This window comes from Oenanthe melanoleuca, chromosome 6 (assembly GCF_029582105.1).
Source record: "Oenanthe melanoleuca isolate GR-GAL-2019-014 chromosome 6, OMel1.0, whole genome shotgun sequence".
NCBI classification, from domain to species: Eukaryota; Metazoa; Chordata; class Aves; order Passeriformes; family Muscicapidae; genus Oenanthe; species Oenanthe melanoleuca.
In genome coordinates, this window is record NC_079340.1 from 20,933,249 (window position 1) to 20,957,795 (window position 24,547).

The 24,547-nt window shown below is 37.5% G+C and overlaps 1 protein-coding gene across 1 annotated transcript in view; it reads right to left on the bottom strand.

The window, feature by feature from the left end:
* Positions 1–24,547, bottom strand: part of LOC130254936 (adhesion G protein-coupled receptor A3-like) — a 256,225-nt gene that overhangs the window by 207,143 nt on the left and 24,535 nt on the right. Inside the window, exon 2 of the mRNA XM_056495074.1 lies at positions 6,015–6,086. Coding sequence (XP_056351049.1) covers positions 6,015–6,086 — 72 coding nt within the window. The remainder of the gene's footprint in view (positions 1–6,014; positions 6,087–24,547) is intronic.

Below are 24,547 nucleotides of genomic sequence, written 5' to 3' on the forward strand. Positions count from 1 at the left end.
GAAAACTGCTTAGATTTCCTCAGGTGCCCTAGACATATTACTACACAAGAAAAAATAATGGTTGCAGGACCTGTACTTTTGTTCTTTGAGAATAAAGAAATAATTGTTTGCTATCATTATCACCTGGACCTAGAGAATTTACTAAATCCATGCAGGGTTTCAAATGCAAGAAAAAGTTGCAAGAAAACTTCAGATGCTTGAGAGTTTTCTTGTTCCATATTTCTCCAAATACAAAGACTGGATTAAAAAGAATAATTTTATTCATACTATGGGTATTTACACAACAAACAGCCTTAAGAAATGGATTTTTAGATTGCCCTCTCCTTGAGCACCATCACAGCCTTTCTCTAAACACACAGCTCAGTGCCATGTGAGGTCTCCAGGCTTATAAATTTATTTTCTGTTAAAAGTGCTTGCACAAAGTTAGAGGCACACTCCTCAGCTGCAAGATCTTCAAGGGTAAGAAAAAAAAAAAGCCAAAAAAGTTGCACAGCTGGATCCTGGCTGTCAGTCTGAAATATTATGAGTTCATAATAACCAGTATTTTTCTATTTTTACAACAATCCAAAAAAGAACACACATTCTAAATTTAATGTATGAAGTTTCTAACTTTAAAGATGTCATATGCAATGTGTTGAAAGTAAAATTGTTAACAGTTTCTTTGAGAATATTTCCAATCCTTCACAGTACATAGGAAGAACATCTGTTTCTTTGTGGGTGTGCACATGCACATTTCAAATGTATGGGCAGGGCAAAATTGAAGAGGACAGTAATTTAGAAAATGCAACTTTTATGTTAAAAAAAATGTCAAACCTTTTTATTTTACACTTCCATCACTTCAATTTTTCTAAAGAAATTCTAAATATCATATTTTTCTAACAACTGCATAACATGTTTTTTCTATGCTTGTCTTTGAAGACCTTTTCACCCCCCAATTTAGTGTGTTATTAATTTCACTGCACACCATAACATATAGTTGCAGAATGTCCCACTGAAATCTCTTGGAAGTAGCTTTCAGGCTTCTTGTCTGATAATAACTGAGGACAGCATGTGGCTGTGCAGCACTGACACAGGATTGGAATTTGATGCTACAGCAGCACTTAATAAACTACATAAAATCTAAGTGAGGCCTGGTTGAGTAAGACTCATCTATAGCACTAAAAAAAATAAAACAAAACAAACTAAATGCTAAATTCTTAGCTATACTTCAGTACTATTTTTCTTTGTCTAGAAATTGTAACAAAGCAAGTTTCTGTAAAACAGTCAGTGCTGCTTTTCTTCTGGCTCAACTGGGAAAAATATGTGTAATCTTGCCTAGTGATCTTTCATCCTGATTTCCCAAGGAAACTGCTTATGCAACCATGGTCTGTTTGTGTATGTTTCTTTATTTTTATTTGCTGGTTCCCTCCCAGTAGCTTCTGAACCCATTAGAGCTTCAGTCACTGGGACAAAAGAGCAACAGTCTCAGAGGTATAATGCCCCTGTAAACCTAAAAAAAAGTACATTTGGTTATGAAAGAGAGAGAGAGCAACTACACTCACCCACCTGTGAAAATCCCAAGCACAAATGGACCCCAGAGCACCAGGAGGCACAGCAGGGAATCCAGGACAGGCTGCCCCAGAGAGGGTGGCAGGGGGAGATAACCCAGGGCAGGGCAAAGTCAGAAAATCAGCAGTGAGGATAAGAGCTGAGGTACACATTGCTTTGTGCCAGCTGGCACCAGGATGAGGGCAAAAGATTTGTTTTCCCAGTCTGGATCTTGGCTCCAGGTCCAGCACAGCTGGAGCCCCTGGCCCAGTCACCTCAGTCTTTGTCCCCAGAAGCTTCCCATGGACTAAATACCCTCAGGCAGACAAAGCCTGGCCACAGCTGGCACTAATACTGTCACCAATACTGTCACTCTGCTGCACACAGAGGGGTGGCAGTGCTTCTCAGCAGCATCCCTGCCACACACTGCCATGGTGAGGCACTGCAGCCAGCCTGGTAACCTGCACTAGCCTGTGACTCTCTGGGGAACAGCAGGCTTAACCCCAGAAAAGAAAATAAATAAAAAGAATTCTTAAAGAAGAAAACTGTCACAGATGTTTTCATGTAATATATTGTTTAGATTCATGCAATAATTACACAACCAAATTACACAGACAATTCACTTGTTAAGATCCCTCCAAGTATTTTACTAAATGAGAACTTTCAAATTGCTGAGACTTACTTGGAAGGGCTACCTCACTCTTTCATGGCTTGGAAAAGCCAACTTGCTGTTCTTTTATGGTACCCAGAGCATAGAAAAAACTCATTTAAATGTCTGTGATAACTCCTGCTGTTCTGGGAAGGCAGAACACTGACTGCAGACAGGGAAGGCACTGAAACTGAAATCATTACAAGCCGTCAAGTCTTTACCCTGAGCTTCAGATCCAAACTGAATCCTCAGCCTCTTGAGTGTGCAGCCAGCCATCCCCACAGGGTGTACCACAGAAATGGGTTCAAGGTGTGCATTCTCATTTAAAGAATTTACAGCCTGTAGATCTCTTCTGGTGAAATTCCACAGCTCTTCATATTTTAACAAACAGCTCCTTTGCCACACTTGCTTCAAAAAAAGCTTATTTATATTCTTATCTACACTTCTCATTTTATTCCAACTCAAGGACCATATAACTGGACAGCATATAATATCTAAGTTTACAGAAAACTTTTATTCTCTCACAGTATTTGTTATGATCCTCACTTCTCAATGCCTCTTGTTAGCACCACAGTGCAAGCTCAGTGGCACAGAGGCACATCATGATCCAGATTCCAAGTCACAGTTGTGAGCCAACCCTTCCAAGCCAGCACATGGCAGCAATTCTTAATTTCAGAGAACTGTAACTGTGGAGAGGGATTGCCTCCTCTACAGATCACTCATGAGTCACTGTTCATACACATACATAAAACTGAAAGTTTACCTTTGTGAGGCAGTGTTTTTCAAAGCATTTTTTTCAAAATGCCCAGCAAAAATATTAGTATTTCATACGTGTCTTGTGATCATAATTTTTACTAGACATTATTGAATTTCATTTTTAATATTAATGGAGTATTATTAAATATAGTACTATCTTTAAATTATTAAACAAGAAGTAATTGCATTCCCAAACATGTTTTTCCCTGTTTTGTTGGCTCTATCCCCTGAAAACCTAGTATCAGGTTTCCTATAGCAGCAACACAGTTGGAGAAACTCTGAAATGGTAACCTTGTTATTCTTATATTATGGTTGAAAAAAGTTGCAATTTTCTGTAATGCATTTAAAAAAAAAAATAATGTGTAATATTAGAATTCTACAATAGTCTTAGTTTTAGAGAAATCAATTTTGTCTTACTCTTAGAGTGGAGAGTTGAGGGTAAATAACTTTTCTTGATTTGCTTGATAGAATGAGAGTCCCACTTTGAGACAACAGCTCAGTGAGGGACCTCACTTGAGTTAACATGCTCTTGAGAAATCACCAGAACCTGAGAAGACTAAAACTTCTGTAATCCAGTTCCTGTTGTGACATGCATTGAAAAAATAATAGGGGGAAAGTTGTCACTCACTTATTGGAGTAGGGCTTCAAACTATTCTTCACCCAAATGATGACTTAAGCACTCCAGTACAGGGAAAAACCAGAATATACAAATCACTCAATTCCACCTGAAATTTTACTTCTCCAATTTTTTCCAGTTTAACATTGAAGGATTTCATTTTCCATGTAAACTTACACTCTTCTAGCTCATGATCTCATGGTAACCATATAAAAAAAAAAAAAAAAAAAAAAAAGACATTACTAACATGATTCTTTTTGCCATGGCATTCACATTACTTTTGCTCCTGAACAGGACCACAAGGAGTGCAAAGCCAAATTAAATGAGTAATTCTTAACTCCAGCACACCTGTGTTACTAAGCCCCTAATCTTGTAAATTTAATCTGAAGGAAGCTGGGTTTTCCTGCTACAGTACTTCCTTTCAGTCAAGGAATGAAAAGTTCTTAATCCATTTTGATAAGTCACCAATACCAACAGCAGTTGCTGCCATAATTCTCCATTCTGAACACCTGAAGTGCTGCTCAGAATCAGGTTCTGTGGAAAAGGCAGAGCTGGGGAAACCTTTGTCCAGAGCTAGGAGCACTCATCCAGCTGCAATCCATTCACACTCACCTCCCAGGAGACTATTCCAGCTGTTCTCACCCCAGCAGCTGAAACTGGGATTTCACAGATATTGATAAGGAGCATATGGGGCCAGAGTGGCCCCAAATGAAACAGAAACAGAGTGGCTGAATCATGAGAATGTCATCACTTGAATTCCAGTCTTGGATTCATGGACCACTCATGGATTTTGTATTAACCCCACAGACAAACAGAATTATCAACAGAGGAGATGATACTCATTTTATCTGTACTGTTGTGAAAAATCAGGAAAATGAAATGGTTTAGGTTGTGATGGTACTTGAGGCTACACTCCTAAGGCAGCTTTTCTGTTTTCTCACTGTTCTTAGTTTTGTTTGTAATGTCTTTCCAGGTTGAAGTATTTCTCTCACTAGTTAACTAATAAAATTCTTTAAAGTACAGTATAATTCCCCAATGAAAATTAAACCTTAAAGAAAACCTCAGAGAAAATGTTTTCCTTTAGTTCTAAACACTACGTTATTTACATTTACTTACTTTGCAAGAAAGGAAATTAGTAAATTAAGTTCTCATGTAATAAATTTGTAATTCTATTCTGTGTGCTAAACTGTTTTGTCTAAAATATTTGTAGGCTTCTTTCCAAACCTCATATCACTGTTAATCCTAAAAATAAACCAGTCAGTAAATAATACATCACTCTCCATTCCACACTACTTAATATTCCATATAATTTAACACATTAATATTTAACATTAAGAAAAGTATTTGTTGTAAATATAACTACAGGCAGAGAAAATCTGATGTTACTTCACATAAATGTTCTCACAGACACTTTACCCAAACCCTTCAAGGTGCTTAAGGGATTGCTTTAGACCTTGAAATAAGTTCTTTATTTTTAAATCACATTTAGGATACTTGAGCATTTCAGTATGTTATACTTACCCACTTTATTCCACAACCATAAACAACATGCATATCACACACACATCTACAGTAAAAATATTAGCTAAGGTTGATTTCAATACATCATTTCTTTGCATATGGAAATATTCACATCACACAGAATACATTCATGCATTCATGAATCTAGCAACAATTTTATATCAACAGTTCTACATAATAAAGCTATTCTTACAAAGCAGTATAAAAGTAATTCAGCTTAAGCTGCAGGATATATTGTAAGATAGGCATGACATAATTACTCATTTTAGATGTTATGGCACTATAAGTTGCCTGTAGGTATAAAAAACAGCCTTTTAGGTTTGTTCACAATTATTCTCAAAGGACTGACCTATATATAAAGAAATTAGTATTATTATGGTTGTTATTGTTTGTTTATTTCTATTGAAGTTTCCAAATATTTTCTTCCTGACTCTCTTCCTAGCTGCTCCTGAGCTCCTCTTCCCCCTTCAAATACTGGCTAGAAATACATGGCCATGGGGCTTTATCAAAGTCATTATTTGTTCCTGGGATAAATGCTATCCAATTTGTTGATATTACAATTAAAATATAGAAAAAAAACCAAAATTAGTATAGATCTAAAATAGAAGTATTGGAGACCAACGAGTTAAATAACCCAAACTGCATGTCAGGTATATCAGTGTTCCCATTACCCAGAGCAGTCTCTGCTGTGATAGTGGACATGGTGTAGCACAAGGCTTTGACTGGATGTTTATTTTAGTTCCAAATTGATGGCAGTGCTTTCCTGTATTTTCCACGTCCATCCCTGTGCACTCATTCTTTGCTGTTTCTTAACCTGATGACTGCCTAGAAACTCTGCTGTGCAAGACAGTTCAGAGCAGCTCAACTTCATTATCTGATGTTTGTTTCTGTATTGAAGTGCAAAGACTTTTAATGAAGGTGGGGCAGGGCTGATCAGTTACTCACAGTCTCTCCAGGGATCTCAGCCCGAAGAAAGAGCCATTCTTCAACCACAAGATCTTGTTGTTACTCAGAATCCTACAAGAAGTCAGGAAATAATCTGGTTAATAGAACATGATAATTCCCACCGATCTAAAACATATAATTATAGTAAGTGACTGCTCTGTAAAATACTAATCACAAAATTCACAGCTTCATTTGCATTTTCTCATCACAGCCATAAATGAAGATTACCATTTCCTGAAGTGTATAGTTTCTTCTTTATTAAATAAATGCACAGACAAGAAATATGTCAAGAAATGAATTTTGACTCCAGCTTGAAAATCCTGACACTGCTAAATGCCCACACTTTACTAGCAGATTCTAAATTACCACTGAGGGATTTTTTGGGCTTCCTAGTCTGCAAAAAGGCTGGCAAAGCAAAAGACATGTTATAAAACTGTTCCAGTAGATTAGGGGACAATAAAATCACTTTGCAGTGGCTGCTGTAGCAGAGTTACAAGCCACCATACCATGGATAGCTCACATATACAGATGAAATATTTAATTTTCTATAGGAGAGACAAACAAAAACAGACAAGTCCAAAAATATTTTCCTGTTGCAATCTCTGCATAGTAGAAATTCAGTAATTAAGCTATGCCTGACCATCAAGCACCATCACACACTTGCAAACTGGCCCTCATGCAGGCCATTGAAAAAGTTTTTTATTCTTCCTCTTTAAATTAAAGTACCACGCACACCACGAGTGATCCTTTCTAGTTTACTGATTTTCCATCACTGTATGTTCCCAGCTATTTCAGAAACAATACAATATGAACAGGCACTTGTTCTGAAGATGTTACCCTTTAAAAACCTTTCAATATGCAAAAGAAATGGTTTGTTTTAGAAGCTGGAGAAATTGGGGTTTTAATCTAATGATTATGCAATGTGCATAAGAAACATTTGTCTCTGAAAAAATTTAATTCCAACTGCCTGAAAAATGAGTTTTAATGCAACATTTACAATAAATTATACTTTTCTAGTGCAAAAAGTACATTTCAAAATAAGACACGCAGCTTGCAATAAGACAGAAAGTAGATTTAAAATTTTCAAAAGAAATTTTATTTTCTTAACTAGAAAACTTGAGATTTTTTGATCTCTTTTTATTTTTTGTGAAGATTTTAAACAATCTGTTACATAAGACAAGACAGTCTTGCTCTTAGCATTTGCCATTGTATATGAACAATAACTTCTTTGCCCCAATACACACCTACCACATAAAATCTCAAGTCTAGGTGCAAACATAACAACCCTGACCCACAGGAAAATAAAAAATAATTATTAGTGTAACAAAGATAAAATCCTGCAGTGTTAGTAAGATCTGGAGATTCCTGCAGATCCAAAATTCATAATTAAATGGGTATTTTGATGTGAACTGATGGCCCTCTGTGCCATCTAATGGAGAACAGAGGTGCTCAGACCTGTTCTACACTTTACAGCAGGATGCTGCTTGTCAATAAAGGTGTGCAGCAGCATCACTCCTCACCCAGAACCACAGTGTCACCCACAAGTGGCAGCTGGGCAGCAATCATGGTCCATGCCCCCATGCATCTGAAAGCACACAGAAGCCTAAGTTTGCAACAAAAATTAAAAATTCTCTGTCTATTTCCATCAATTAAAAAAATCCACATCTCACAGGTCCTTCCTCCTACTTCTCAGATTAAAAATTGTATGTCCAACAATAAATATTCATCTTAATTTATCAACTCTACCATTTTAGGAATACATTTCAGCAGTGGTATGATGAAAGACTTCTTTAAAATTCAAAACATCTAAACTAGAAAATGTAAATACATTAAATGCTCTAGTACTTTGCTTTCAATGTTCTATTACTTTACTCTTTTATTCAACTTGTCTTCTGAGGCTGCACAGAACTTGAGTCAGTCAAGGAAAAATGAAGACCCAAAATTAAAATTGGCTAGGCTTGGAAAGACTAACATAAATTCCAGAAATAGAAAAACATAAAAATGACATATTGGGTCATTTTTTTAATATGCTGTGTTACAGAAGAACCACCTTTGAGGTCTGCTACAGTGACATTAGATACAAAGATTACACTTGGACCATTTTGCATAGTCGGATTTGAAAAGATCTGAGCACCTCAAAACCCACAGCTGGTTTGGATACAAGTACTTCTGTCTTTAAAAAATTTTCATTGTGCCAATTTGTTTTTCCAGCCTTCTCTTCATTCTGCCCAGAAAAAGAGGCAGAGAGCACTTGGCTGGCACTCCATGAAAATGCAGCACAAGTCAGGTCTCCAGCTCTGCCCCATGTCTGTTCTGCACAGCCCTACACACCTGGACTGGAACCAGCATCATCAACCCACAAAAAACAAACTCCTATTCATTAAAGAGAACTCCCAAACTAGTGATAAATCACAAGATTAAACAGATCATTTAGTTCATATATTGAATACTCAGTAAACACAGCTCATGATTTTACAATACTATCTCATTCATTCTTGTGAAAGATAAACTGAGCCTTGAAAAATGTGGCACCACAAAATTAAAAAAAAACAAAAAAACCAACATCAAAACTTAGCTATATAGATTTGAGTTTCTAAATGAAACCCTTCAAATCTTCACACCACAGTTTCACAGACACTTTCACACAGAGATCAGGTTTCAAAAATAAAGTTTCCTTCAGGGTTTCCTCTTCTCTACAGTGCCAGCTTAAATTCAGGTCTTATAAACAAAGTAATATGGGTATCATAGTTAAAATATGATTCCTTTTCTGTTCAGAAATGCAGCTTTAGAGAATCCTAACATTCCAGTACGGTCCCTAAGGAAAACAACATCCTCTCTAACAATTCATACAAGTTATCTACATTTCATTCAGCTGCTGCTACGTGGGAAGAATCCACCTGTTTTTAATTAGTTTTAGTGAGTACAAGAACTTGCAACAGGCTGTTATCAAGAAGGATTTAGTTTGCACTGAAGATCAACTCTGTGAATAAAATGAACAACTTCCCTGGCAAACATAAATCACATTATTTTTCACACAGCAATAAATAATTTACTAAACTTTTGATGCAACTTGTAAGATCCTTCCCTTCTGAGAATATTTGCTGCAGGGATGAGAATGGAAGTGAGGAAAGTTTTAGTTGCAAAGTTTAAAATCCTAACAGAGAAATGAGAGTTAACTACAGACGGTGAAAACTTTTAAAATAATCAATGCCAGGCAAAACTGTGGCTCTTACTCTTGATGCTAAAATTACACAGAATAATTTTTGCACATTCTTTCTTTAGACAAGTAACAGAATGGACATTAAATGTGTCAAATATTGCCAAAATAGGTAAGTTTCTCTTTTCCCTCAAATGCAGTCATCTGCTTACAGGGAAATGTTTCTAATTCAAAGGCCTGCAGAAATTTTGCACTGATAATCATCCTTTTCTTGTACTTACAGATACAATGGTTTGGTGAATAAGTACACCAAACAGAAGTGTTATTCATGTATTTTATTTTGGAAAGCAAATAATTATAACTGTCAGATCTAACAGAAACTGACTCACTTATTCTAATCAAACTTCAAATAGAGGTTGCATTTAAAAAAAATAAACCAGCACCATGCACCCACTCTGAATAAGTACTTCTCACATTTTATCTATCCATAGAATTTTCACTTGGTTGCTTTTTTGGATTTTTTTTCTTATGTGCTAGTGAATCACAGTGATGAATCTCACTATACACTGCAACTAGGCAGCTGGTTTAAATAATTATCAGTTCCTAGCCATGTGCTAAGACTCTCACATTTAAAATATTTTATTCCTGCAGAAGAAACACTATGAAAATGAGCACACTTTATTTCAATGAACATATTTGCCAAAACCAAAATCCACTTAGTAGTTTTTCTGTTTTGAGTTTTGGGGGGTTTTGGGGTTGGTTGATTGGTTGGTTTAGGGTTTGGTTTTTTTGGTGGTGGCAATGGGGATTTTTATTTTGTTTATTGTTTTGGTTTTGTTAAGGAAGAAGTTTCCCAGAGACGCATTCTAATGAGTATTTATTTGAAAGCAGTTTGCAAACTGCACACTTATATTATTATAAATTAATGATTCAAGCCCAAGCAACTGCAAATTCAAATCAAGGTGCTTTCAGTCCCAGCTCTGACAGGACACAACTAAAATAGTGCTGGGGAGCAATTTACTTGTCAGTCCCACTCTGCTGATGAGATGTGTTATGAACCATTTGGTTACTGCAGTGACCCTGTGAAAATGTCCCAAGACACTGGAGGACAGTTCACCAGGGAGGGTGTTCAGAAGGCATCAGCCCCACAAGGTCTGTCCTTTCCTGGCCCTGGGAATCCCTCCAGCCCTGTGCCTGCTCTGGAGGGATCCCACTCAAACACCCTCTCTTGGCTTGCACTGACATCCCAAAGCATTTAATCCATGCACAGAGTTTCACAGCACAAATGTTCTCCCCTGGTGGGCAGCAGCACAGGCTGAGCACGATTTCCTTCACCCTGCACTGGAAACAAACCAACCAACCCCCTCACTTACACACCAGCATCATGCCAAGGAGAGGGAGAAGCAGGACAGTCAATGACCCAGTGCTTCCCCTCTCCTGGATGCCCTTCCTTTACAGCACAGACATTCCTAAAAGAAGAAATTGTTCTCATGGAGAAAAGTAATCCCTCTGATTTTTTTTTTCCCAGATTCCTCCATTTGAATTCAACAAGCCACAAATCACAGTTTGCTTAAAATGCTGCTGTGATTTTTGGTTTTGTGAAACCACTGGAAGTGCAGGATGATGTGACCCTGTGCAACAAAATCTAATTCAACCATAAAGCACACCCAGCATAAAGAACTTACTACAGTATTTTAAAAGTATCAAATAAAGAGCTCTCAATCATAAGGCAAACGAACTTCAACTTCCTATAACCCCTCAGAGAGAAGGAATCTTTTTAGCAAGACTCCAAAGTCAATGGCATTACAGAGTAAGCAAACTCCACAGCTGAGGCTTCAGTGGGATGGTGCTGCATCCCACCCTGGACAGCCTGAAGCCTGTGAGCTCACACAGCAGTGCAGCCACAGAGAAAACACAGCTCAGAGACCAAACCCGAGGAGGAGGAGGCATTTAGATGAAACTGCTATTCCCAAATGCATAGTGAACACAGAAGGAAGTGTGACCCATTAATAGAAATATGTATTTCCTCTGATAAAAATCACAGAGGAAAATACACAAAAACCACAAGCAAAAAACTCCTACCCAAACCTCATGAAAAATCAGTAAAATGTCAAATTTCTCCTGATTTTCTGCTGAGCAGCACAGATCAGACTTGACCCAGGCCTTTGTTTTCTAGGCATGGTCTATTAGCCTAGACAATCTCCAGAATCCTTCCTGTAAGCCCCACTCAGTGAGCAGAGCTGAAGGGACTCTCAAGGGGACAGGAAACACCAACCAGACCCCCAGCCACACCTGCCCTGCTGAGCACTTCCCCTTAATCCCTACTCAGTTTCCCACTTCTCAGTAGAAAGGTGTGCCAGGCAGACTTCCATGAGAATCTGAAAAAAGACAGAAAACCTGCTCCACTGAGGGTGTACATCTGGAACAACCGTGTTGAGGCTCTGTGCAGAAAATGTGTTTTGCAGTTTCTGTGACATTAGTAACATTAACAACTTGAAATAGCTTTTAGTTCAAAATAACAATTTAAGTACAAATAGCAGGTAATAATTTTTCATGGAAGCCTGATAATACCTGACATATTGCAGTTTAAGATGTTCATTCCCTTTATATGTGGTATGTGGTTAGATACAAAGGGAGTGTGAGCAGATATCCTGTGAAATTCCCTCAAGCACTGGTAGGGAAAAACATGAATTTGATTTCTTTATGGTATCTGAATAAGACTGGAATAATTTGTATTGAAATCCTACAGTGCAAAATGAAAAACTAAGTTTTTCCGAACATTTTTTAACATTTTACAATCCTTCTTAGTGAACCAGACTACTGTTTATTCCCCAAAACATCCATAATTCATTGAGAGCTGCACCACAGAAACAAATTAAGGAGTTTGCCCGCAAACATGGCAGAAATAGAAAAATAAATTTTAAAAAGAATACCTGCTTTTTGTGCCACACATGGAAAGATACATGGAGCTATCATAAAAGACAGGGACTAACTGCACTTTTTTCTTTCTCTCTCCAAACTGAAAATCAGAGCTGAGCTACCACCTAGGACTTCAACAGATAATATCACAACTATGCAGACAAAGAGGGAAGTCACAGAACAATAACAAAACTGATTGAACAAGTGAAAAGAGAAAAAGGACTGAAAACACTACTGACAGCTCAGGAGATGAATGGGGTGTGGTGGACATCTACAGTCTGATACCCAAACACAAGGAAGGAGAAGTTGTAAAGATACAGGGAGTATTTTTATTCATTTATTATATATCAGTATCTGTGTACAGTAATTCATAGTGTCTGCCTCTCCTTCTTGACTTTGAGAACATCAAAACTAAAAGAGCATAAAGCTAAATTATCAGAAGAGTAAAGATGCATATAATGGCCTAAAGTGACACCTCTCTTCCTGAAGGGGATTGTGGCCCATTCTATTGTCTTTTCAAACTAAACAAAGCATGTGGTCAGCATCTTTACACAGAATAATACAAAAACCCTGTAGAAAGCAATAAAACCTGGTCTCTCAGCACCTCCAGTTCCAGCTGGTTTTCTCATTATCTTTCCCATATACCAGCTTTTGTTCAACCCATTTATTTGCAGCAATACCAAGCATTAGTGAAAACAGAAAAATACCCAAAACCTGCCTTTTGTTGTACATAGCATGTTCACATGGCAGAAACAGCCCCCAAACAGCTACAGCCAAAGAGGCAGTAACAGTGTGCTAATCATCACTGTAATCTGAACAGCACCAGCAGAACAGCAGCTTCCACATCCTGACACTATTTATGATAGCAAAAGAAAGCATAAGCATCATGAAATTTCCTTTTGGGTAATTAGTTATTTAAATTAAAGTCCTTCCAAAAGTGAAATTAATGCTCATAGTGTGTCATAAATTTAATGGAAAGGGGGAGAAACTGTAGTACAGAAACAGAATATTGTTTTTGTGGAAAACCACTGTTCAATAGCCCCACTTTCAGTAGCTGAAAGAATAAGGCAAAAATCTCTTTTTTTGTGTGTTCATACTGGTGGCTTTTCATCAAGAGTCCTCTTGGATGATATAAGGGACTGCTAGGTCACATTCAAAATACCAAATCCAGAGAGTTCTCATATTAATTACCACATCAACTGATTTAATTAGGCAAAATCATATTCAAGAGGCTTTTTGTGTAAGCAACATCACAATTCAAACAGTAAAACAAAATATTATCATCACTGGCAGGACACACAACTCATCCTCTCCCTAATACTGGTTTAGTGGTATTAATGTATCAACAAAAGGAAGCAGCAAGGTCACTCTCAAATAGAAATTTTAATATGATTTCCTAACAGTGGGGGAGTTAAAGAGTTTTCAGCTTTTGAACAAGCCCACTCCACTACAGAATGATATTAATTAATGGAACAGTACAAGAAGCAGTAGGAATCAAAGCATTACTAATAGGACTGGAAGTACTTCTGAAAAGAAATGTGCTTGTCTATTTTATGACTTTTGTCAAGCACTAGAGAATTCCTGAACTAGATGACCCTATTAAATAAAACCTTTTTTTTTCCCCTACAAGAACTTGAGGTCTAAAGGTTATTTCTAAAGATCACTGAACACCCAAAGTGTCATAGAGGTTTCTGTGCTCTAAGTTTAATCAGTTGTATTCAAGAAAGTTAGCACCTGGAAAACTTGCACCATGAGTGGATGATTGTAGAAAAAAGTTTGACAATAGCAATATAGCACTGGAATAGCAAACTGGAATTCTGCAGTGGTATTTCCTAAAATCACATAATATTCAACTGAACATAAAATATGAGGATATAAAAGAATGTGATAAATCATTACTATTTTACTACAACATGGACACTTTTAACACCATTCAGCTGCCTAGATAAATCTTACTTTTACAAGATTTGAACTTGAGTGCATGTAATTTCTTTCAGATATTAGTTACAAAAACCCCATGTGATCTTTTGACAAGACAGCATTTTCATTACATCTTTTAAAGAGAGAACTTTACCTAACTGAACTTTTGGACTATATCACTATACCTACCACCTGCATGGTCTTTACTTGACAGAGTTATGCATGTTTAACTTCTTGTGATGGGTCTTACTGAGTCTAGCAGAATTATTTACGTGAATTAAATTTGTCACGTGAATTAGTTTTTGAAGATCAAAGAACCTATTGTCAACATTTTCTTTGGAGAAACAGAGGAATCATTCAAAGCTCTCTCTGCACTGAAAAGGAAATTATGTCTGAACTTGCAATAAAACACTATTTCTAAAAGCAAATGTGGCCAACTGGTGACAGCATGGATCTGCATGCCCTGGTGTTCTTGGTTTTGCCTTTAACTCACTGTACATCCTTCTATCATTATGTATTTAAAATCCATTTTTAGTGGGAAAAATGAAATTAATACAGAATATCTGTGGTAATTATGTCAAGATGGACATGACTGGTATCATCACCAGTCCTTTATTAAAAGCTTCTCGTGCCTTTTCTCAGGCAGCTCCTGGCTCCTCCTCTCCTCCTCTCTTTCTCTCTGCAAGTTTCTTTCTTCCTTCTGCATGACCAGCTATTCCAAACCCATCCCTTACTGGGCACCAACCCTGTCTGCCCCTCACTCAGCATCTTCTCACCTTTTCTGTCCCTTGCACAACTGCAAATCCTTTCCTCCTCCCAGCACAGCCAGCAGAGTCCATCTCAAACTGCAGCAAACTCTGATTCTCCAGCTCCAATTTACTCCAGACCAGCTGCCCCACTCTTTTATAACCCCCATCCCCACTGGGCAGGCAAGGCTGTCTCCACTTCTCCAATCAGTACAGCTGTAATTCCCTGAGGAAAACTGCCTCCTGCACTGGCCTTACAAACTATTCTCTTACAAATATTAAAAAAAAAAATCAAAAGTTCTCCATTGATTAAACCTGTGCAATATGCAAATGGATTTCATGAAGTGATTGTTTACAGGAGGATCAGCTTCTGACATGCTTTTCATTCCACTCAGTTGAGGTTGTGGGAAGATTATATTGTTATGTTTGTTTCTCACTCACACTTTTATGCAGCTCACCAGCAGCAATGGTGCAAACACCCCCAGGAGCTGCAGAGCAGCTGAGAGAAGAATGCACTGGAACAATGAGCAGACTGAGCATTGCTCAGCACCAGCCAGACAGGAGCTGACAAACACCTTTATCCTACAGGACACGAGTTTTTACACTCATTGCAGTGGGAATAAGAAGTTCTTTTAGGTTCCCCACTTCAAAGTGGTTTCTGCAAGCAATTTAACATGGTAATTCATGGCAAGGTCAGCACAACTCCACTGCTCAGCCAAATGACCACAAGCACCCCAAAATGCCTTACAGCTCCACAGGTGGGCCAAACCTGGTTTTTACACTTCATACAATCAGTCAGGAGGCTTTTTCTACAAATAAATTTTCAAGCTCAAGAACTTTAACAGGACTATCAAATAAATGATTAACATTAAAGTTTTATAAGAAATAATTCGCCTTTCCTAATTTAGATTTTACTATAACTTACTTCTAAGTCACTTTGTAAAAAGATTAGAATTTCCTGAGTCACTATTCCTTTTTATTATACTTCTTATATTACCTTTTGTTTCCTTTGTAAGATCTTTTCAGCACTTCTCTTATTCAGCTCACTGCTCTTCTTTTAAACCCTGAAGCACTCATTTAGCTTTCTCCAGTTTTGCTAATCTTCTATGTATTTCTAAAAGAGCATTATAAAGTTTCCACATTATTTCTGAGAATTATTCTCAGAATTGTCTTCAAAATGCTCATGTTTCTCAGTTACTAAAAGTTAACAGTAACAATTGCTGACTATAAATCCAGAAAAATACTGAAACGTTTCCATTGTAGCAATTTATTTTGATTTTCCCACAAATTGGTTTGTTGTTTTTATAATGTTTATTGCTTAACTTACAACTTCTGCTGGGTCTGTAATTGTATTCTGTGAATGACCTATCTGCAGTAATATTTTTTAAAATGACAATGTATACCTTGTGATAATTCAATTATAAAGAACTCATTGTACTTCCTTTGGGTAATATATATGAAAACTGAAAGCCTGAAAAAAACTGGTCTTGCATCATTAACTAATTCCTAACTGAATTTGAAAAGGAAATCTTTTCTCATAAGGATATATTTAAATAGACAGGTTAGGAAATCTAAAATGTTTGTTCTGTTTTGCTTCAGCCAGTAAGAATGAATGTCAGAATGCTCCTCAGCCTCCAGTTTGGTGTCAAAGACTGAGAGGAACAGAGTTTTAGCTACTAATAAGGAGTGACAAAAGTTCTTCTAAGGCACTTCAGACAGCAACTGATACACACTCTAGAGTGGCAGCCCAAAGTTTTAAACAGTTAGGGATTATTCTTATTTAATTCAGAGGGCAAGTGAACCCAACACAATGCATACAGTCCTTCATGCAAGTCCATAGTTCTTTTTGGAGGTGCTTCAGGTCTGCAAAATGGTTTCAAAAACAGATTTGGGTTAGTGTCTATTTGAGGGAGAAAAGGCAGGATGACAGATAATTTGATTCTTTGATCATCTGGGCTGGAAGGGACCTCTAGAGGTCATCCAGGTCCATCTCCTGCCCAAAGCAGACCCAGGCAGATCAGAGCACTGCCCAGAGTGGTAAAATTGTGACACTTCTGTGCAATTGTGTACTCCACAATACAATTTTGTGTATTGTCTAATCCACAATAGCTGCTCTGGATTATTTTGGCCTTGAGCACTATTTATAAAGTGGACTACAACAGATTGAACAATCCATAAAATCTGAAATTTAGACAGCACAGAGGTCATCAGCTCTAAACTTACTGCACAGACCAGATATTTATGCAAGAGAATTGTCACAGTAAGTGTCAGATTGAGGAACATCAAACATGAGGATGGAGACCTTGAGCTTTTCCAGAATCTCCTGCTTTACCCAACATGGGTCCCTAACTAGACAATTAATAATTAATTACTGCAAGCAGAAGACTCCAATTACTTTTTTAAAAGTACTAATTTTAAGTCTAAGCAACATTCTCATGTCTTATCACTCAGAGATTTTGCACTGGTGAAGGGAAATGTGGTTACCTTAAGAAAATGGGCTTTAAGAAAGTCCTCCAAGGACATTTGAGAAGACAGTTTTCACCCCATGTGATGATTATAACACAGCAATTATCTCCAAGTCCATCTACTTCCCAGCTTCCAAGTTAAAGTGGTCAATGATGGTCTCAGTTGTGATTTGTCTTTTTTTAATCTCAGTCTCAAATGCTGTATCTATCAGCTCAGGTACTTAAAATTATCTTCCTAAGGCTGTGTTGTTCAATATTTGATGTTCTTTCCATTTTAGCTATAGCTGCAATCTCTGAAATAAAGCTTTCAGCACAACTGTTCAAAACACTGGTATAAATAATACAAAGACACCAATCATTTGATTCAACTTCCATTACACAACTAACTTCTTCCAACCTTGCTTTGTATCTATTTCCTTCACATCAGTCAATGTTCAGCTCACTGAACCACCTTTTGTTTGGTACTCGATTGCAAATATTCAGCTTTACCTCACAGAGTGCATTTCTGCCAAATGGCTCCTAAAACATTTAGTTACACAATAACTGCAGCTGAATCCATTGCTTTTAAAACAATAAACTCTGGCAGCAATATCCAGAAGGAATTCCAAAGCCTTCGTGGGGAATCACGTCCTGAAGTGATCACAGCTCGTTAAATGAAGCTCAGTTATTCCTAATGGTTCCCCAATTCATTCCTTTCAGTGGTTTCAAAAGTTCTCCTAAACTAATGATGACAGAATAATTTATTCTTTTTTTCAGAAGTGCCTTCAGATCCTTGAATAAATAATGAGACTCATAGCACCTTTCAGGGATGCCTGAAATTACATGCAAGGATAAGTAAGACCAGTTGCACTTATTTATTTTTCAAAAACGGAGACTGTCTTCAGAAAGAACTGAAGAAATAAAAGGCACAAAATAAATAAAAGCAGGGTTAGGGAAGAGAGTATAGCTATGAGTACTAATGAAGAAAAACAAGTAAAGAAAAGCCTTCCATTTGATAAGATAAAGATTGTCTTTTCTGGTACACATATAATTAATTAACAAGCTATTTACTAAACTGATCTACAAGTGATACACAGCTTTTGTTCTTTAGGAAATCAGCACAACCTGCTTGTAGAAAAATGACAAAAAAGGATTCTGTCCTTAAATAATCCCTAAAATAAATACCTTAGACATTCATTCTTTGGGCAAGCCCCTGTTAGAGGAAGGGGTAGTTGGGTGAACCATGTGGAAGATCCATCATCCATCAAAGACAAGAAAGCACAAGAAAATACAGGGTACAACAGACAATTCTTGTAACAGCCAAAATCAGCACAGGCACCCATCTGGTTTTTTCCACTGAAAAGACATTTTCTCATTTGTAACTGCACTACATATAGTTGTTATTTCTTTGCTGCTCATACACTTATTACTTTGTGCTCACTGAGCTGACATAGGAGATGGTAAATGTATAGAATTGAAGGCAGCAAGTTCCTAATACAGATATTTTGCACACTATTACTGAATTTTTACTGAAACCATATAGCAGATCTTACAGGCTACCAAGTGCCAGCCAGATGATAACAAAAATAACCAACTTAACCTGTATCAGAAAAAAATATATACATACATTCTCTGAATTATCAAATAAGATTTCTAACATTAAACCTGAATATTTCAATCATGTTTTGATCAGTTTCACCCTCACACTATGTTATTACAAAGACTAAACAGAGTAAATATGATTTTCCTTCAAACTTCATTTGAATATCTATTTCTGCTCTGCTTCTGGTATTGAATGAAGCTAACCTCGGTATTCCTTGCCTGGTAGGTCCCTTTCTCTAAAATTTGTTAATTGCCCTCCACCAGACTCCAAGTTCTTACAGAATATCAGCAAGGCACTCATAGAAATATAGAAACTGATACCAAAAATTAGCCCCAGTAAATGCCACAGAACAGTTAGAAGGTATCAGAAGTCCTTCTTTACCAAGTTTTCTGAAAGCTTTGTGTATTAAAGATTAGGTAAAAGCAGGAATTCTATTTCTAAAAATAAGCTATTTCAAGATGGTAACACAAAACCCAAAACATACTTTAAATATATCTCTTCATTGTGATCTTTGTATTAGGCAAATATTTCTATTAGACTAAACAGAGACATTTTCATTCCAAGTCCTTCACATAAGCCAAGCAATCTGAACTGATTGCTCCTGTGCAAAATCAATTATATTCAGCATAGACTAGGGAAAATATTAATAAGAATGGCTCAATGTCTTAATTATATATGATTCTGGTCTAACCAATTTGAATATTTATGTAGATTAATAGATTACCTTAAAGCATTCCATGGCAAGATAAGCACACACTCCCATAAGAACAATACACCTGAAGTGAAGCTCAACATATCTACATCTAGTTTTTTACCTACAGCAATATTATCTAATGTGTCATGCTCTGATTTGCTTTTCCATTCTTTTCAAGAATGTTTCTATACCTATCAAATGAATCTTATTACAAGATGACATCTCTGGAATTAGTTTTTGAGGAATCTGGCACTTTTTAAAGTCTCCATCTCTGAGAACTTGTCAACTTTCTTTAAAACAGGAAGTGGTGGACACAAAACCAAAAACAACAAATGAAGAAAAATACCTGGCCCAAGGGTACCATCTGGGCACACTAGAAGAATCCTAAAAATATCAGGCTTTTTTTTTCCTCCCAAAAAACCCCAGCCCTGAGTCACAGCTTCTGCAATGCTTCCATCCTATGCTTCAAATCTGACACTCTGCTGCAGCAGAGCCTGGAGTCCCAAAACACAGTGATCTCCTGGCAGAGCAGGGAGCCCCACAGCCCTGCCACAGTCACCCTGCAGGACACTCCATCTGGAGCCCACAGCAAACCCTGGGATTGCCACTGTCCTGAGAAGGGAGGAGGTCAGGACTCAGCACACAGCACTGGGAGAGCTGCTGATGACCCACAGCACATCCCAGCCCTCCCCGAGCTCCTTCCAGGTACCAGGAAAGCAGCAGAGTAAGAGTTTGGCCATCTCACCAAGCAGCTTCATTTTGAGTGTCCATGGCTCCCTGAGGGCTCTTTCCAGAGCAAAATATTCAGACTGTCAGCCCTGAAGCATTTCTTAGCTAAAAGCTACATGGTTGCTGCTGAATGATCTGACACTCAACTCAAGCTTGCCTTAACAATCCTATACTAAATAAAGAGGAAAATCTGTTTTCTAAATGTTACTTTCACATTTCTATCTAAAAAGACTCTATCCATAAATTTACTTTATTTCAGAGTTACAGATGCTGGAGATACACACTCAGACACGTTCCCTCCATCAGACTAACCAGTCCTGGAGAGGGGATGTGTTACCTTTCAGACACTTCTGTGTAGGTACTCAGACATTATCTCAGGATTCAGCAGAGCCAAGATAAGTGGAATTTTCAATTGCTTTTGATGTTTCTTCTATCTACAGTAATGAAGGCCACTACAGCTATCTTTTGTGATACATGTGCATCTGAAGATCATTATCGTGCTGTACGTACTGAAAAAAAAAAAATTAAACATTGAAGTACTACCTAAATCAGTTTCATATAGCCAGGACCAAAAGGGAACTGCAGAAAAGAAAAAGGCAGTATCTTCTGTGTCCTTTTTTATTACTACAATACACAAAGTAGAGAAATATAAATACATTGTTTCCTACTCTGAAAGGTATTTCCAGATTTTTCTTAAACTTTTTTAAGGGAAGAAATTTTCAGATATTTGAAATGACAACCTGTTTTATGAATTATGCTGTTTCAAGGGTTATTTTTCATTGCAAAACCTTTTCTCACTGGTTGTAGCAGAACAGAATCAAGACTGTATTTATTTTGCAATAATCTTTCTTGATAATAGCACAAGACATGAATAAGCACAGAATTTCAAGCTTCCTTTGCTTCCAGTGCAAAATAAATAGGTATCAAGAACAGTTAGATCAGAAGCAAATGAATAATGGAAAAAAATTCTAAACTTTCACACAGGCTTTATGATCAAAGACAAAATCCAGAGTGATCAGTAGAAGAAAAATGAGATGAACTTCATTAGGTCCCTACCATTGAAAGCTCTAATGTTCTTTGTTTTATAAAGCACAACTGAATATTCTCTACCCTTAAAATTATACCCATTTCTCTAAGTATTATTATTCTACAGAAAGTGAATCAAAGAACCAGAAAGAGAATTATTCATGTGGCTTTGGACTTCTGGGTGAGTTGGCAACAAAATCAAATTTCCGGCGTTTCAGGCTGCAACTCTGAGCAAGCAACTCTCCCTCCCACTCTACTGATTTCAACCTGACCACTGGGATAAGAATTGCATTGCTGAGAAACACCAGGAGAACAAAAACTGGGAGCAAGAATTAGCTGAGATACATGAGTCAGCTCCAGACAGCTTAAGGAAACTCCAGCTGCACTGCTTGGGCAAAGCTAATTTCACCCCCAAGACTGAGCTTCTTATTAAATCACTGAGTATGAAAACCAACACACAAGCATGTATTCATTTTGCAGATTCCATTAAATCAGGTGGGTTTTAGTAGAGCACAACCAGCTCACCTCTCTGGGAAAACTCTCTTGGTGCTTTTCCTGTTAATGTGAAACAGGTAAAACATCAAGTTCAGCCATGAAACCCATCTGGGCAGTGCAAGCAGTGCCTCCTCCCAGGGATACCAGTGCCCAAGGGATGGGCAGGAAGGGGATCTTCTGAGCAGAGACAGAAAACCCCCAAGGAAAGTCCGAGCTCATTTTCACTGCATGCCACCACTGAACATGAAAAATAAGCACTCATCTTAGGAATTCTCTCAGAGGATACACCTCAGAGAATAGCACTGTCAATGCCAGAGAACTTTTCCAGGTCTTTTTGGAAAACCAGCATCTCCTTTATGTTGCCAAATCCTAAGGGATATTACATTAAACCTTTCAGGGGCATTCCTAGTTGTTACCAGTATAATTTGACAGAAATTCAGGGAAAACATGGCACTATTTGATCAGACAAGATTAAAAGAATAAGAACATGGCACACAGGGTATTGACTTTGCAAAGTCAAGCTGCAAAGCCTGAAATCACTTCCACTTAGCAGAAGCAGTGTACCAAGACTTAAAATCCAGTACAAGAAAGTCTGGCTACTGATCCACAGAGTTCACCATAAACTTGAAGGCATCAGCAAACAGCTCCTGCCTCAGAACACATCTCCAGAGCTCCATCAAGATGTCAGATGTCTGCTGTACTCTCAGCTCCCTCTACAGTATAGAGAATAAATCAAAAAGATTGCTGGACTCCTTGGCACCTTTACAGAGTGCTGTAAGTACCTGGGCTTGAAAGAAAGATTTTGACTGTCAAAATTTCTTTATGTATAATCTCCATACATATTTGAAGGGCAGAAGTTTTGATAATTTACAGCCATTCTTGCAGATTAAGATGACAATTGAACCCAGCCATTCCATTTAACAAGTGTCACAGCTCACAGCAGTGGCAGAGCTGCATCCAAAACGGGTGGAGGAAGGGTTAAATCAGTTGTCACTTGGTGAAATTCTGACATTGACTTCCATGGAGACACTTGGCTACCAAGGGCAATGAAAAACTGTGGTGGCATTCACTGACCTTTCCTCCACACCTAATAGTGCCTGACAGAAAGACTTAACTTAGTCTGTCAATTATAAATTGCCACTCTGCTCTCACTCTGATCTACTAAATCATCTGAGATATTAAAAACAAAACCTCCCCTATACCTGCCTCAGCAATAAGTCTCATGAAACCATTCATTGTTGGGTAAGTTTTTGAGCTTGCACCAATCTTTTACAGCTGTGATAAATCACTGTTACTACAGTTTGTGTGACTGCAAATTTATCTTAAAATAGATGAAATCACATTTCCAGTTATGGCTTGTACTACAAAATAAGATGGTTACTCTTGTAAACCTTTTAAAGGCTATTTCTAGAGCCAATTTCAGAATTTTAAGGACCTATTGTTCTAGGCCGGCCCTAGAGCCTGAAATCAGATACTTACAAAGATCTAGCATCTGTTTAAGTTCATCTGAGAAGAAAGAGGGAAGGAGGAGAATAATATTAATAAAATATTAAAGTTAATGCATAACAACTTCCTAAAATGACTTGGAGTTGAACTGAGAGTCAACTACCAACCCCACTTGGAGAATGTCACCAGAATATAAAAACCATCAAGGATGCAGTTAACACCACCTGACCCAGCAACACAAGTGTCCTCAACATTTTATAGATTACACCACAAACACTGATACTGTCTATAAAAAATTATTGCTTTTCTGAACACCAGACCTGGAGGGTTTTTTTTTTCCAGTTTATCTCTATTTTATAGGTTTACAAAGCTTGTGACATTATTAAAGCAAATCACAAGATTCTCTTGCATGTGAGTATAGAGCAATAATCATAGGGCTGCTCTGTACATTGTGCTTTGCTTCTTTTTTGAGGCACCTCTTTTATCTTCAGTATATTTATGTTTTTATACATTTACAGACTGAAAGGAAAATTTTAAAAGAGGTTTAAAAACTACAAGTCTGTCTACATACCTGAGCCTGACACTTGCAATCATGTTAAATTATATTGATCTAATACTAGAGTCTCACTGAAATATAGATCAGTTTAGAAATCCCTTTATTCATTTTTAGGCAACTGCTCACCACAATAAACTCTTTGCTCAGAGATAAAATATTCTCAGAGTACCCATTTTACCAATGCAGAATATCTACATATAAACTCAGGAAACCATCATCAGGATAAGCCCAGCTCAGCACCTGAGGGAAGTCTCTCTCCATCTACACAAAATGAGGAAGCAAGGTCCTGGACTACAGGCAGCAGCCAGAAGAGGGCAAGGGAAGAAGATCCAGGACAGAGGCACTGAGGCAAATAACAGGATTAGACTGGAATTATAAAAGTGAATTCACTTTTTATCACTTTCTCACACTTTTTAGATGTAAGTGTTCTCTGCAGAGATGCCCAAGAGACAGATGTTTTAATGAATGCCCCAGCAAGTTTCACCATACTCACCACAGTCAAATACAGAACAGATGCAGTAACCTAACAAGAGGTACCCCACTTTAACTACTTGATCACCCTTCTTCTAAAGCACCCACGGCTGCAATTTCATCCAAATGATACACCAGAGCTATAAAAAGCTCCTTGGCCTGCAATCTGGATCATCTCACTCCCATCTGTAAATCATCAGCTAACCACTGACTAATCAGCAGTTACATGCTTTAGGTAGCAATTTATTTCATAATTTTGAAAAAAAAATATATACAAAATTATTGTGGGCTTTAAGAGGCATGCAGGAATAAGATTAACAGATTTCT